The sequence below is a fragment of the Eschrichtius robustus genome, chromosome 13 (genome assembly GCF_028021215.1).
Source record: "Eschrichtius robustus isolate mEscRob2 chromosome 13, mEscRob2.pri, whole genome shotgun sequence".
Taxonomy (NCBI): domain Eukaryota; kingdom Metazoa; phylum Chordata; class Mammalia; order Artiodactyla; family Eschrichtiidae; genus Eschrichtius; species Eschrichtius robustus.
The window spans coordinates 21,045,907-21,060,091 of record NC_090836.1 but is presented as its reverse complement, the minus strand read 5'-3'; the positions used below and the strand labels follow the sequence as shown (position 1 = coordinate 21,060,091).

General features: G+C 40.5%; 1 protein-coding gene across 4 annotated transcripts in view; it reads left to right on the top strand.

Moving 5' to 3' along the window:
• Nucleotides 1-14,185, top strand: part of BCAT1 (branched chain amino acid transaminase 1) — a 115,421-nt gene that overhangs the window by 58,640 nt on the left and 42,596 nt on the right. For all 4 annotated transcript variants that reach the window (XM_068560006.1, XM_068560004.1, XM_068560005.1 and 1 more), the window contains 2 exons: nt 679-789; nt 2,956-3,075. In XM_068560006.1, the coding sequence (XP_068416107.1) occupies nt 679-789; nt 2,956-3,075 (231 nt within the window). The remainder of the gene's footprint in view (nt 1-678; nt 790-2,955; nt 3,076-14,185) is intronic.

Here is a 14,185-nt window from a genome sequence, read left to right as displayed (position 1 = left end):
CATATACATACATTCATCCTGTTTTAGATTCTTTTCTTATATAGGTTATCACAGAAAAAAAAAATTCCCTTTAAAATGATTGATTTTCCTCTTTTCTCTGTATTTGTCAATATGCACTAAATTCAAAGTCTTTTCACGTCCCTGCCCATGTTTGTCTGCGGCGGCTCCCTGAGAAGGTGGCATGGCCCTAACATAGTATAGTCTTGAGCTGCTTGGTTTCTGTGATTTGGGAGACTGAACCAGCTCTGGTCACATCTAGATTATCCACTCTCCAGAGTTCATACGAGCCAGATAAAATGAAAAGATACATGGGTGTTTGGGGGTGGATTGGGGGCAGGGTCCTGCGGGGCCTTTGATTCCATTTCTGTTTTCTAGGCAGTCAGTCAGTCCATGTTGTGTGGAGATGTTTTCTTCCAGGCCCCACTCATGTGTTATTTAACCATCTGGCTCCTGTTAAGCAAAGGATAGCTCTGAATTCCCACCAGATCTTGGTAATAAAGGGACTTCTCATTATCCCAGTGACTATAACAAATCTGTCTGGCTTTTCTAGATTGAGGGTCTGTGTCAGTAGCTTTACATGGTAAAGGAGATGAAAGCCCATAGAAAAGTCAGTCTTTTGAACACAGGGATTGTTTTCATTTAGTTACCTTGTAACATTTATTTCTCTTTTATCTTCAGTTATTTGAAGGATTGAAGGCATTTCGGGGAGTAGATAATAAAATTCGTCTGTTTCGGCCAAACCTCAACATGGATAGAATGTACCGGTCTGCTATGAGGGCGACTTTGCCGGTATGTATATTTAGGAGTTTTTCTCTTGTTGTAATGGGTCACTGAATTCCACCAAACAAACCATTTCTGAATACTTAGATCAGTATTTGGTATAAACCATGTGAGCACTGAATTTCTTTCTGATCTGTTTTCTAATCAGTGAGTTAAAAATACAAGGAAATAACCATTTGGCAACTCCACAGTCTGTTTCTTTATGAGTGTCTGTGGGCATTTAATGTGTATGTGGGAGATAATGGGATAAGGAAGAAAAATATGCCTCAAACTGAAATGATAAAATTTAAAGACCATATGAAATTATGATATGAAAATACGGTGTACTGCACAGATAAATGTGGGATGTTTTGCCTAACTACTTAAGACACTAGCACGTATGCAGTGATTTAAGTAGTTGTTTTGATATTTTACCCCAAGTTTTATTTTTAAAAAAAGGATATATAAAACGGTTTCTCATGGCCACTGGGTCCTGGCTATGACATTGTTTTTTATGGAGCAGAATTCATTCTAAGGTGGGTTGGATTTAGACCCTAAGGTTCATGTCTAGGTAGGAGGTGACTTAGATTACTTTCATTCCCTGAGACTTGACCAGACTGTCTTTCTGAACTGAAAGAAGTCTTTTCCCCCTTTGACACATTTTGTTTGTCCCTAACCTTCAGCTGTGCATTGAAGAAGCCCAGGTGATAACTCCTTTTTAGCCAGGCTCTTCCTTCTCCTTCCTTTTATAACACATGCTTCACCGACCTTCTTCATAGGCCATAATATAGTAGCAGAAGGGAAATTCAGGTAATTTCTTTGGACTCCGTCCTAGTTCCACTCTTTACCCATTACAAACAAATCATTGGGAAATCCTTTAAAAAGAGGACAGAAGGAAAGGGTAGTAACATGTATTGGACATCAACTGCCACAGACTATGTTATGTGGTTTTACATTCCTTGCCATTTTAATCATAACAGTAAGCTATCGTCAAGAAGGTATGTATTGTAAATTTTAGCAGCACCTTTGTACAGAGAAGAAAACTCAAGCCCACAGAGGTTCGATGACTTGCCTCAGATGACACAGAATCATGGGACAGGGCAAGAGCTTCACTAGGGATGTAAGTTTTTAAATCCCTAGTGAAGTTCTTTCCACTAAATCTTACATCTAGACAGCAATATCAGAGACCCCGTGCTTGATACAGGGAGATGGTATGTCCTATATGATTGGCAATCCCGATTTCTATAACATTACCACAATGTGATTGCTGTTGTAAGTTAGTATTTAAATAGCCAAATCCTGATGTCATGAGCTCTATTCATGTGTGTTTCTGACTCATTTCTACCTTGGATAACCCATAGCATCTCTGAAAGTATGTTTCTTTGCCCTGCCAAATGAATAGAAACTACTTATTTTACGAACTGTCACCCATCTAGTATATAAAAACCTTTTTCACCTTGGAAGTAAACTACTCTTTGCTTTTGCCCATTTTCCTGTTGGATCATCTGTCTCTTTCTTACTGATTTTCAGGTTATCTTAACATTTTCCTGTTACGATCCTTTGTTGGTTATGTTACAAATAACTTCACCCAGTGTGTCACTTCTGTCGTTTGAAGAACAGAAGTTCTTAAGTTTTAAATAGTCAAATTTTGTCCATTTTTTTCCTTTATGATTTATGCTTTGTATCTTTTATTTAAGAATTCTACTTTAAGGTGACAGAGATATTTTGTATTTTTTTAATAAAAGTCTTAATGTTTTCTTACATTTAAGTGTATAATCCAACTACAGTTGGCATTTGGGGTATGGTAAGAGGTAGGGAACCACTTTTTTATCTTCCTCATGTGGATAATCTCTCATTCCATCATAATTTGGGGGGGGGGGAAGTCACAGGAAAAAAAATTCTTGTTTGGGTTTATTATTATTACTTTAAAATATTTATTTATTTATTTACTTTTTATTTTTATTTTTTAATTAAACAAAATTTTTTTTGGCTGCACTGCGCGGCCTTGTGGGATCTTAGTTCCCCGACCAGCATTGAACACGGGCCACTGCAGTGAAAACACCGAGTCCTAACCACTGGACCACCAGGGAATTCCCTATTACTACTTTTTTAATAGTCAGAGCTTTCATGAGGATCATTTCTTACTGCTACAGTGGAAGAACATTGCATTATTCATTATGTTTTTCATTCCTTCAGGCATTTGACAAGGAAGAGCTTTTAGAGTGTATTCAGCAGCTTGTGCAATTGGATCAAGAATGGGTCCCCTACTCAACATCTGCAAGTCTGTATATTCGTCCTACATTCATTGGAACTGAGGTGCAGACTGACTTCCTGTTTTGGGGTACTTTGGTGGGGGAGTTATCATTGTTTATGCTTGAAACTTCTAGAATGTAGTTTGAAATAGCCCCCCCAGTAGCATCATTAATGCTCCTTTCCCTTGATTATTAAGACTGTAAACATTTTCTTTAAAGGGCCAGATAGTCAGTATTTTAAGCTTTTGTGAGCCATATGGTTTCTGTCACTAATCAGCTCTGCCACTGTGGTACAGACACAGCCACAGACACCAACATAAATAAGTAAAGAAATGAGTGAGGCTATTTGCCTTCTCCTAATCAAGACTAACCATGATCTCCTCAGCTTAGCGGTGTAATGCCAGGTAAGTGCTCCTCCAAGGTAAGAGTGGTAATGGTTTTGAAATTTGGAGGAGAGAGAGCTGCTACTCTTTTATCTTCATTTTCCTCATGTCTTGGGATTACTTGGTAAGGAGAGGGAGTGGAGGGCCCTCTTCCCCCATAGAAAATGTTGGAAATAAATTTCACAGTGGATATTAGGGGAGGCACTTGAGAGCTAGGGGAACAGGTTTAAACAACATGGCTGTGAGATCTCCCAGTAGGTCACAGTCTATTGGTTGGTGCCCTTGCAAAGGAAGGACATGCCTGGAGTGGCCAAGGCCATCTGTGCGGGTGAATATGTGATATAAAATATAAAGACCCTGTCCCTATCTCCTTCCTCTACTGGGTAGGGGTGGCCTTATGGAGAATGGGTGATATGAGAGATAACTGATGGGGGAAGTTGAATGTGGGTGGGGGGGGGGGGGGTGAGGGGGTGTGTGGCATATGGAGATCTTCAAGGATAGGGACAAGGAGACAGCTTTTGCTATAATCTAACCATTCTTCTCTCTGCGAGGTAATTGTATGGTTACCAGATTTTCCACTAGGTCGTATGAATGCAAGCAGTAAGGCCAGAGGATAAGTACCTAAGTGGTCCTTTGGTATCCTTTTGATGCCTTTTGAAATACTATTAAGAGCCTGCATAATGAATTTCATGAATTGCAGTCTCCCTAATAAGCTTTAAAGAATTGGGACAATTTAAAAAGTCATCTTCTCCTTAAGTTTCTGACATTTTAATATTACTGAGTTTTAAAATATTATTATTTATCTTTAGACTAGGAAGAAGTAATTTTTTAATTTTGTTGAAACGTTTCTAATCTCAAAGCACTACCTTCTAGGTATCCTGAGGTGCTTTCCCACTCTGAGATCTGATTCTTCTATTCCTAGTTTGTTGAGAGTTTTTATCATGAATGGAGGTTGGATTTTGTTGTATGCTTTTTCTAAATGTCTTGACGTGATTACGTGGTTTTGTCCTTTATTATAATGTATTATATTAACTCATTTTTAGATGTTAAAACAACCTTGTATTCATTGGCTAAATCATACTTGCTCGTGGTGAATAATTCACATTATATCTTGCTGTATTCATTTTGCAAATATTCTGCTACGAATTTTTGTGTCAACGCTCATGAAAGGTATTGGTCTGTAGTTTTCTAACATACCTAGTTCTGTGATTTAGTCAATTCTTTAGAGTCCTGGAATTCTATAATCTAGAGTTAGACAAGCTTTTAAATCTGATTTTATAGTCTGGCTGGTTGTCCCAATAATCCTATCTATTGGTAGTCCTCAAATTTTTGCATATAAATCACCCAGGTGTTGTTTAAAATACACATATTTATCCCAATCCCCAGAAATTCTGGTCGAGTAGGTCTGGATGGTGATTCTGATGCCTGTCCAAATTTAAGAACCTCAGTGATAAAAATCCTGCCAAGCAGTCCTCTCCCACTGCACTCTGCCAATTTACATGTTTGATCATGCTTTGGACCTCAGAATCAAGAATTTTTAAAAATCTGCTTTCCGAGAATTGAAAGCAATAACTGATACCATTTGATGAGTCAACATTATTTATATTTGGTTGGTATGTTTATATCAACTAGAATCTTCTAATTCATGGTATAGGCAGAAAAAACAATAACCTGTAATTCAGAAATGAGCACGATACAAATAGCATTCAGTGAAGTATATGGGTTGAAACATTTGTGCACCACATGAATGTTTATACAGTCCAGTCTGGTAATTATCACTTGTTGCCTTTTCATGGTGGCTACATTTGATATGTGAGCTACTGGCTGGAGGATTGGAGCCAGTGGGTTCTAGGTCACTGGGATTCTTTCATCAGGGATGATTAACTTTTGCTTGCCTTTTTATGTTACTTGGTTTTCTGATGGCTCTGTCATGTCTCTGCCTTCATGGAAGAATTGCAGGCTCACCTCTGTATCAGTTATCTGATGCTTTGGTCTTGTGTGCTGCTAGCTAACATCTACTTTTTTTTTTAAATTAATTAATTAATTTATTTATTTTGGGCTGCGTTGGGTCTTCGTTGCTGCGCGCAGGCTTTTTCTAGTTCAGGCGAGCGGGGGCTACTCTTCGTTGCAGCGTGCACCTTCTCATTGTGGCTTCTCTTGTTGCGGAACATGGGCTCTAGGCGCACAGGCTTCAGTAGTTGTGGTGTGCGGGCTCAGTAGTTGTGGCTCACAGGCTCTAGAGCACAGACTCAGTAGTTGTGGCGCACAGGCTTAGTTGCTCCGTGGCATGTGAAATCTTCCTGGACCAGGGCTCGAACCTGTGTTCCCTGAATTGGCAGGCCGATTCTTAACCACTGCGCCACCAGGGAAGTCCAACATCCACGTTTTTCTTTCATGGTATTTTCATCGTTGTCTTAACTGATTAAGTGGGTCTTTTATCTAAGAAGTATTTTGATATCTTTGAATGAACGAATATATGTTGGGGAAATTTTTTAAGTGATGTGACCACCTACTTGCTCACATGTGCCCGGTCTCTAGTCCCTGGTATGGCACTCACTTGTGTATAGAGAATATTCAGTATTTTTCAATAGACATATTTGTACTGGGCTCCAGCTTCGTCCCAAATAATCTAAATCCATGGAGCCAGGATCAGACACTGCATTTAAACAAACTCTCCAGAGACTTTTAAACTACTTACAAGAGAATCACCATCCCAAGTCTTGTGAAAGAATTGATATGTCTAGCAGTCTTTAATGCTTTATTTACTCCAGGGATTGCAAACTTGCACCAAGGTGGAAATATTTTTACCTTTGAGAGCTGCCCTTCATCCTGTGGGCAGGGTGTTGTTTTCATTTTCATGAGCTGTGATATGACAGTCTGATGTTAATTACTGCTTCTCACGCTCAGTTAGATTTTGTAGCTGCCATGTAATTTGAGAGTAGCTCTGACACCAACTTATGAATTTCATTACATTTGCAAAGGTGCTCTGCCTCTCTACATGTTTTATAATCAGTGGATTCTTCATTATTTTTATTATTTTACATAGGTAATACCTATGTACCAATGTTTTTGTGCAGTTCTTCATGTCTTCCAGCCTTCTCTGATAATAATTGGATCCATTACTAAAATCCTTTTAGATTTAAGATTGTAATAAACAGAAGAGTATTTACTGGAACATGTATTAATAGCTAATTAATTAGCTAATTAAATAGCCAGTGAATAGAGATTGCCAATAAAAAGATACCAGGTAGAAATTTGAAAAAAAAAAAAGTCTATAAAGTTTACATTATTAAGCAAAATACTAAACAGGATTACATAAACCTCTTGCAAAACATTTAAATTAGAGGATAAAATCATTCGTGATCCCAAACAATTTCTCATATTAAAAAAGAATTTCAGGGCTTCCCTGGTGGCGCGGTGGTTGAGGGTCTGCCTGCTAATGCAGGGGACACGGGTTCGAGCCCTGGTCTGGGAGGATCCCACATGCTGCGGAGCGGCTGGGCCCGTGAGCCGCAACTGCTGGGCCTGCGCGTCTGGAGCCTGTGCTCCGCAACGGGAGAGGCCGCGATAGTGAGAGGCCCGCGCACCGCGATGAAGAGTGGCCCCCGCTTGCCGCAACCGGAGGAAGCCCTAGCACAGAAACGAAGACCCAACACAGCCAAAAAATAAAATAAATAAAACTCTACCAGGAATATAATATTAATTAAAAAAAAAAAAATAATTTCAGCATCATTTTAATGAATATCTTCTGAAATATTTATTTACAGGGAGTTAAAAACTTAAAGAGGAACTAAAAGCTGTAGTGTTTCAAACTGCTGCTGATTGTTAATTGGAAATTAGATAAAATCTGAAATCATAATGTTTAAATAAAAAACATTTACATAAACAGTTTCTAAATTTTCACTTTACCAGCTAAGAAGCTAAACTTATATGCTTATCAGGTTCAATACTGAATACCTGAGAAAGCTCCATCTAAAGAAGCTGGCTTGTGCTGGTTTTAACATCTGTTTTATCCAACTTCACCCTGTTTGGTAACTCCGGGAAGGTATAGCTACACGTGCGCAGATGGGCTTTTATTTCCTCAACAATCCTGGTAAGTGTACCCAGGTGCTTTGACCATGGTCTATAGCAAAATATGCACAACCACAAACTGAGATTCCCTCTGATGGTTGCTCCAAGCCTCCCACTTTTCCAATTTATCTCAGCATCACCTCACCTACTCTCTCCACTGGGGAGGTGGTGCTAAATAATATCAGGTCTGAGAATAAGTGTCGTAAGGAGGGTCGAGTCTGATGGTAGGGACAACCCTCTGGGCTGCAGGGGTCAGCCTGCCCAGCCCCTCTGACCAGGTGCCAGGCTGTCTGCCACACACATATCTGCAAGCTACCAGTGGATTTGACTTTTTCAGCTGCACTCCAAGACAAGACTGGCCTTGGATCTAACACATCCTTCTACTTTGGAGTGCCCCAAATACATTTCTGGAGTTGAGCTCAACTAGAGAAGCTGTCTGCTTCAGGTTAGTACCACCTCCAGTGCACAGAATACAATTTGGACAATGCAGAATAACATGTAAAATCATTTCACATAAAGTTTCCCCATCCACAACTTCATTGTAAAACTTTCAGTATGATGTTTTCATGAGAGCTCGAATTTTATTTTATTTATTTTATTTTATTTTATTTTATTTTATTTATTTATTTATTTATTTATTTATTTATTTATTTATTTATTTATTTATTTATTTATGGCTGTGTTGGGTCTTTGTTTCTGTACAAGGGCCTTCTCCAGCTGTGGCAAGCGGGGGCCACTCTTCATCGCGGTGCACGGGCCTCTCACTATCGCGGCCTCTCTCGCTGCGGAGCACAGGCTCCAGACGCGCAGGCTCAGTAGTTGTGGCTCACGGGCCCAGTCGCTCCACGGCATGTGGGATCCTCCCAGACCAGGGCTCGAACCCGTGTCCCCCGCATTGGCAGGCAGACTCTCAACCACTGCGCCACCAGGGAAGCCCAAGAGAGCTCGAATATTAAAATCCTGCTGCCAAATGGTCCACTCTGATTTTTGGTTCACTCCACAGGGAGCTTAAGGCCATGTAAATATCATAGACATGTCTTTCTTTTTCTTTTATCATCTTGTAAAATCTTTATATTACATATATAATTTTACCTATAATCATAACAATTTCCATGTAAAGAATTCTCTATTCACAACTTTTGTTTATTTATGCTTATACACCTTTTCATCTTTTCCCTTTATGATTAGGCTCTATAAATGAAAGAATCTGAACAGATTTGAAAACTAGTTATTACAGCAGCAATTTGTAACCGTTAACTTGGGTTTTGTCCACACTTTTAATGTATTCTTTTGCAGTCCTATTTGAGAGTTTATATGTATCTCGTTACACTATTTATAAACAGTTAAAAATCTTACTTGCATAACTATTAACATGTTTTATATTAACAGCCCCCTTTTTAGTATCTTCAAACCTCGATTATCTGTTTTTAGAGATACAGCTTGTCTCTACTGATTTTAGTCTTTGATGATCAGCTTGCTATTATCAGGCCACTCTTAACAATGGACATCCTCTTGAGGCTGTTCTTGGCCACGTCAACATTATTACAGGGGAAAATTGTTTTCATTCTCTTTGTTTTTATTTTTTTGTAGTGTTGGTGCACATGGTTAATAATGATACCCCTCGGGGCTTCCCTGGTGGCTCAATGGTTAAGAATCCACCTGCCAATGCAGGGGACACGGGTTCGATCCCTGGTCTAGGAAGATCCCACGTGCCTCGGAGCCACTAAGCCCATGCACCACAACTACTGAGCCTGCACTCTAGAGCCCATGAGCCACGACTACTGAAGTCCGCACGCCTAGAGCCTATGCTCCGCAACAAGAGAAGCCGCTGCAATGAGAAGAAGCCCGCTCACCGCAATGGAGAGTAGCTCCCCACACGCAGCAACAAAGACCCAATGCAGCCAAAAATAAATAAATAAAATAAATAAATTTATTAAAAAATAAAATAATGATATCCCTCAGTTCATGGCGCTTACCATCATGGGGCAGAAGGGGGGCCCTCTCTTTGTTTTTTAATTCCCTTTTATCTTCCCTACTCTCATCTCCTCTTCCGCCATTGGAAATCATTCTTATGTATTGAATGAATATTCTTTTGGTTTATATGGGTTTTAAGTATCTCTTATTATCTTGGATGTCTGTAATTTTAATTTATATAAATGATTTTGTCTTACACATCTCATGGTGTCTCTTAACGTTTTCCTTCTGTGCTGTGTTTCTCATTTCTATCCAGGTTACTATGTGTAGATCCAGTCCATCCCTTCTAACTGCTGCAGAGTTCCCCACGCTGGGCACTAACCACACTTTGCCCTAGTTCCTTTACTGGGATTCCATTTCCCTGTTTCCTTATATGATACTGCAATGAGCAGTTTGAAAATACGCAACCTAGGGAATTGCTGAAAGAGTTACTATTTCCCTGAAAGATGCCGTAGGCCAATCCCAAGAAAGTCCTGCTGCCTTTCAGGGAGGTCCTGTTTCTCTCTGATGAAACACAGTGGTCCAGTCCGTCATCACCCCCATCACCTGGCATTGTGAAGTTCTCCTAAGTGCCAGGCACTATGCTTGGTGCTATCCCTGCACTGACTGATAGCAGCCCTGTGGGTAGGTGCCGCTGGCATCACTTTAGAGATGAGGAAACTGAGGCCCACAGAGGTGAAGTCAGAACCCCTGTGTTCTTGCCTCTGTGCTGTAGCATCTCTTATGCACTGGTTATTGTGCTGTTCTAGGGATGCTACCTCCCTGCCTTCATGGAACTCAGTGTCTCATGGAGCTTGTGGGAGTGCCAGGCCCATGGAATGAATGTGTTGATAGATGTAGGTCAGTGTGGTGAAGAAATGGGGCCTGGTTGAATAAGAGTGCTTGTTGTGGTAACTCGGACGGGAGCTAATAAGTGCTCTCCCGTCTTGTTTCTGTTTTTGTTTTTTATGGTAATTTAGTTCGACAAGGATGTCAATACAATTCATTGGGGGCAAGTATAATCTTTTTTTTTTTTTTAATTTTATTTATTTATTTTTGGCTGCGTTGGGTCTTCCTTGCTGCGTGGGTGCTTTCTCTAGTTGCGGCGAGTGGGGGCTGCTCTTCGTTGGCGGTGCGTGGGCTTTGCATTGCGCTTCTCTTGTCGTGGAGCAGGGGCTCTAGGCACGCGGGCTTCCGTAGTTGTGGATTGCGGGCTCTAGAGCGCAGGCTCAGTAGTTGCGGCGCATGGGTTTTGTTGCTCCACGGCATGTGGCATCTTCCTGGACCAGGGCTCGAACCCGTGTCCCCTGCACTGGCAGGTGGATTCTTAACCACTGCGCCACCAGGGAAGTCCAGAGAGGGGATGTCTTAGTTGGCTTGGGCTGCCATGACAGAATACAAAGATTAGGTGTCTTAAACACCAGAATTTATTTCCTCACAGTTCTGGAGGCTGGAAGTCCAATATCAAAGTGCCAACAGGGTGGATTTCTGGTGAAGCCTCGCTTCGTGGCTTGTATATGTCCACTTTGTCACTGCGCCCCACAGGGTGTTTCCTCTGTGTGGGGGGAGGAAGATGGATGCGGGAGGGAGCAGGGTGCACTTACTCTAGGGTCTCCAGGCTGACAGGATTAGGGCCCCATCCTTTTGACCTCATTTAACCTCAGTTACCTCCTTGAAAGCCTTATCTCCAAATGCATTCACATTGGGGGTCAGGGCTTCAGCGTATACATTTTGGGGAGGAATCTGAAGGGTTCTGTATGGTTTGAGCATGGGTTGCCTAGAGTATGAGGGCTGTGGTGAAGGCTGAGGGTAGAAGGAAGGTCTGGTTTGAGCTCTCTTCACATTAGGAAATCCTGGGAATTTCACTGGTTTTTGTTTTTGTTTTTGTTTTTTTTGTTTTATCAAACTCATATCGAAAAAGAGCTCTGGACTAAGAGTAGAAGATGTAGAGCTTAATAACTGAAACTTGGGGTGAATCATTTGAGCCTCAGTTTTTTCAACTTAAAAATAGGAATTATAACCCTTAACTTCCTGGATTGTTGGATTTTCTGAGATAATGGCTGTGGAATGTCTCAGAAACCAAAAAGTACTGTGTAATTGTTGAGGATCGTTAATTATTTTTTTAATCTTAAACCAAACCAACTAGTTTTTCCTACAAACACATTCACACTCAAGGCCCCACATGGACCACTGGTCAATCCCATATCTCTTACAGTGCCCTGTTAGTCTGATGTTCTTTATCATTTTCCCCTCTAACTAATCTTCTTTCTTAAGAACTGGTAGAATTTTTTTTTTCTTTTAATTAGGCTATTCTTTGGATCAAAAAAAAAAAAAAAAGTGATTTGGATGCCCCAGAAAGTTCTGTTCTCTTTGAAAAATGTTCCCCTGTTATTTCTAATTATCTTTTTTCTTCTGTCTCTTACTTGCCTTACCTGGCAGAATTGTTCTCTAGCCTCCTCATGGCTGCTGTGCTTCTCTGCCTTCCAGGCCAAAACACAAACTAGTAAATAGTACCTTTCTCAGCTCGCTGAGTGGCCGCTGCTGTCAGACCACCTCTGGAATCCTGCCTTTCTATAAAGTAATTTTCTGACTGACACAGACAGAAGTGGTAATTTCCACTGTGAAATGTATCTTTATTTTGCATCACACCCAATTGTCCTGTTATTCTGTGAAAAATATACACATATTTAATACCCTTATATATACATACATATATTTATTTGTTATTTGTGAGGTATAACTTATAAAGTAAAAAGAGTATTTTTTTGAACACATCAGAATTTCAACTTCATGTGGTCCCTTGAGACATTATAAACTTTGCATCTGAGATTTTTATATACCTCATTTTCCCTGGGGTTTCTTTTTGTTTGTTTGTTTTTAAATAAATATCTTTTTTTTTTTTTGGCTGTGTTGGGTCTTTGTTGCTGTGCGCTGGCTTTCTCTAGTTGTGGTGAGCAGGGGCTACTCTTCCTTGCGGTGCGCAGGCTTCTCATTGAGGTGGCTTCTCTTGTTGTGGAGCATGGGCCCTAGTTGCACGGGCTTCAGTAGTTGCAGCACACAGGCTCAGTAGTTATGGCTTGCGGGCTTAGTTGGTCCACGGCATGTGGGATCTTCCTGGACCAGGGATTGAACCCGTGTCCCCTGTGTTGGCAGGCGGATTCTTAACCACTGTGCCACCAGGGAAGTCCTCCCTGGGGTTTCTTAAAAGCCCCTTTCAATTCCTTATTTATTGAGATAATCCAAGAAACTAGTAGAGAAGAATTTTTCAAAATCAATCAAAATAAGACATTGAAACTAGTCTACATAACTGAACAGCTGTTATTATCTGTGTTCTTATTTATGTGGCTTTTGTTTTATTTCATCAGAAGCCTGACCTTGTCATCATAGCATTTTGTTCATTGCCATTTGATTAATTTTTTTTAAAATACATTTATTTATTTATTCATTTTTGGCTGCGTTGGGTCTTCGTTGCTGCACGCGGGCTTTCTCTAGTTGCGGCGAGCGGGGGCTACTCTTCGTTGTGGTGCGCAGGCTTCTGGTTGTTGGTGGCTTCTCTTGTTGCGGAGCTTGGGCTCTAGGCCCGCGGGCTCTAGTAGTTGTGGCTTGCAAGCTCTAGAGCGCAGGCTCAGCAGTTGTGGCGCACGGGCTTAGTTGCTCCGCGGCATGTGGGATCTTCCCCGACCACGGCTCAAACCCGTGTCCCCTGCATTGACAGGCGGATTCTTAACCACTGTGTCACCAGGGAAGTCCTGTTTGATTAATATTATACGATCATAAACTACTCTTAATTGTAGGAGTAGTGCAGAATTTAAATTGCTTTCCATGAAAGAAGGGAGAATTAAGAGAAAGGAAGAAATAATGGTTCCTTGAGGGTAGAAGCAGACCTAATCACCAAGTTCCCTTCCTGATCCATAAAGTTACATTTGACTTATTCTCGCTCATGGAGCTGTGTGACCGTTTTCAGTAAAGTCCCAGTTCTTTTCATGAAAAGACATTTGACATAAATAATCATTTAAGGATGAAGGTGACTGAGCTATGATCAACACCAGTACTCGAAGTGCTTGTAAAACATGAGTTGACCTTGCTTGAATTTCAGAAAATAAAATGTTAGTACACATAAACACATTTTTTTCTCAGCATTGAAAAACTCTAGTCTATTATTCACCTGCTTGCTAAGAGTAAAAGTATTGCTTAAAGATTTAGCAAGATACTCTTTTCTAGAAATAGATTTAACGCATGTTATTCTGTTTTCCATCTGTGCTCTCTCTACTACCACCTAGTGGAATAAATGCGAGTTTACCTGTCAATTAAATCAGGGGAAGGAAATGAATGAGATGAAATTTATCTCTGAAAAACATTTCCATGATGATGAGTTACTGTTACTTTTTTAAAAACATTTATTTATTTATTTATTTATTTAGCTAGCTAGCTAGCTAGCTAGCTAGCTAGCTAGCTAGCTAGCTAGCTGTGCTGGGTCTTAGTTGTGGCGTGTGGCATCTTTGTTACGGCATGCGGGATCTAGTTCCCTGACCAGGGATCGAACCCGGGTCCCCTGCGTTGGGAGTGTGGAGTCTTAACCACTGGACCACCAGGGAAGTTCCTGTTACTTTTTTTAATAGTGTGTAGGTTGCAAAAAATACGTGAGTGAGAAAAGTCCAGGCATTCGTGTGGTATCTAATAAAATGCTTATCAGCTTGTCCAGAGATAAGCTATTTTATTTAGAACATTAGAAGCTAGGTAAATTACTGAGATGTGTCCTGCATATTG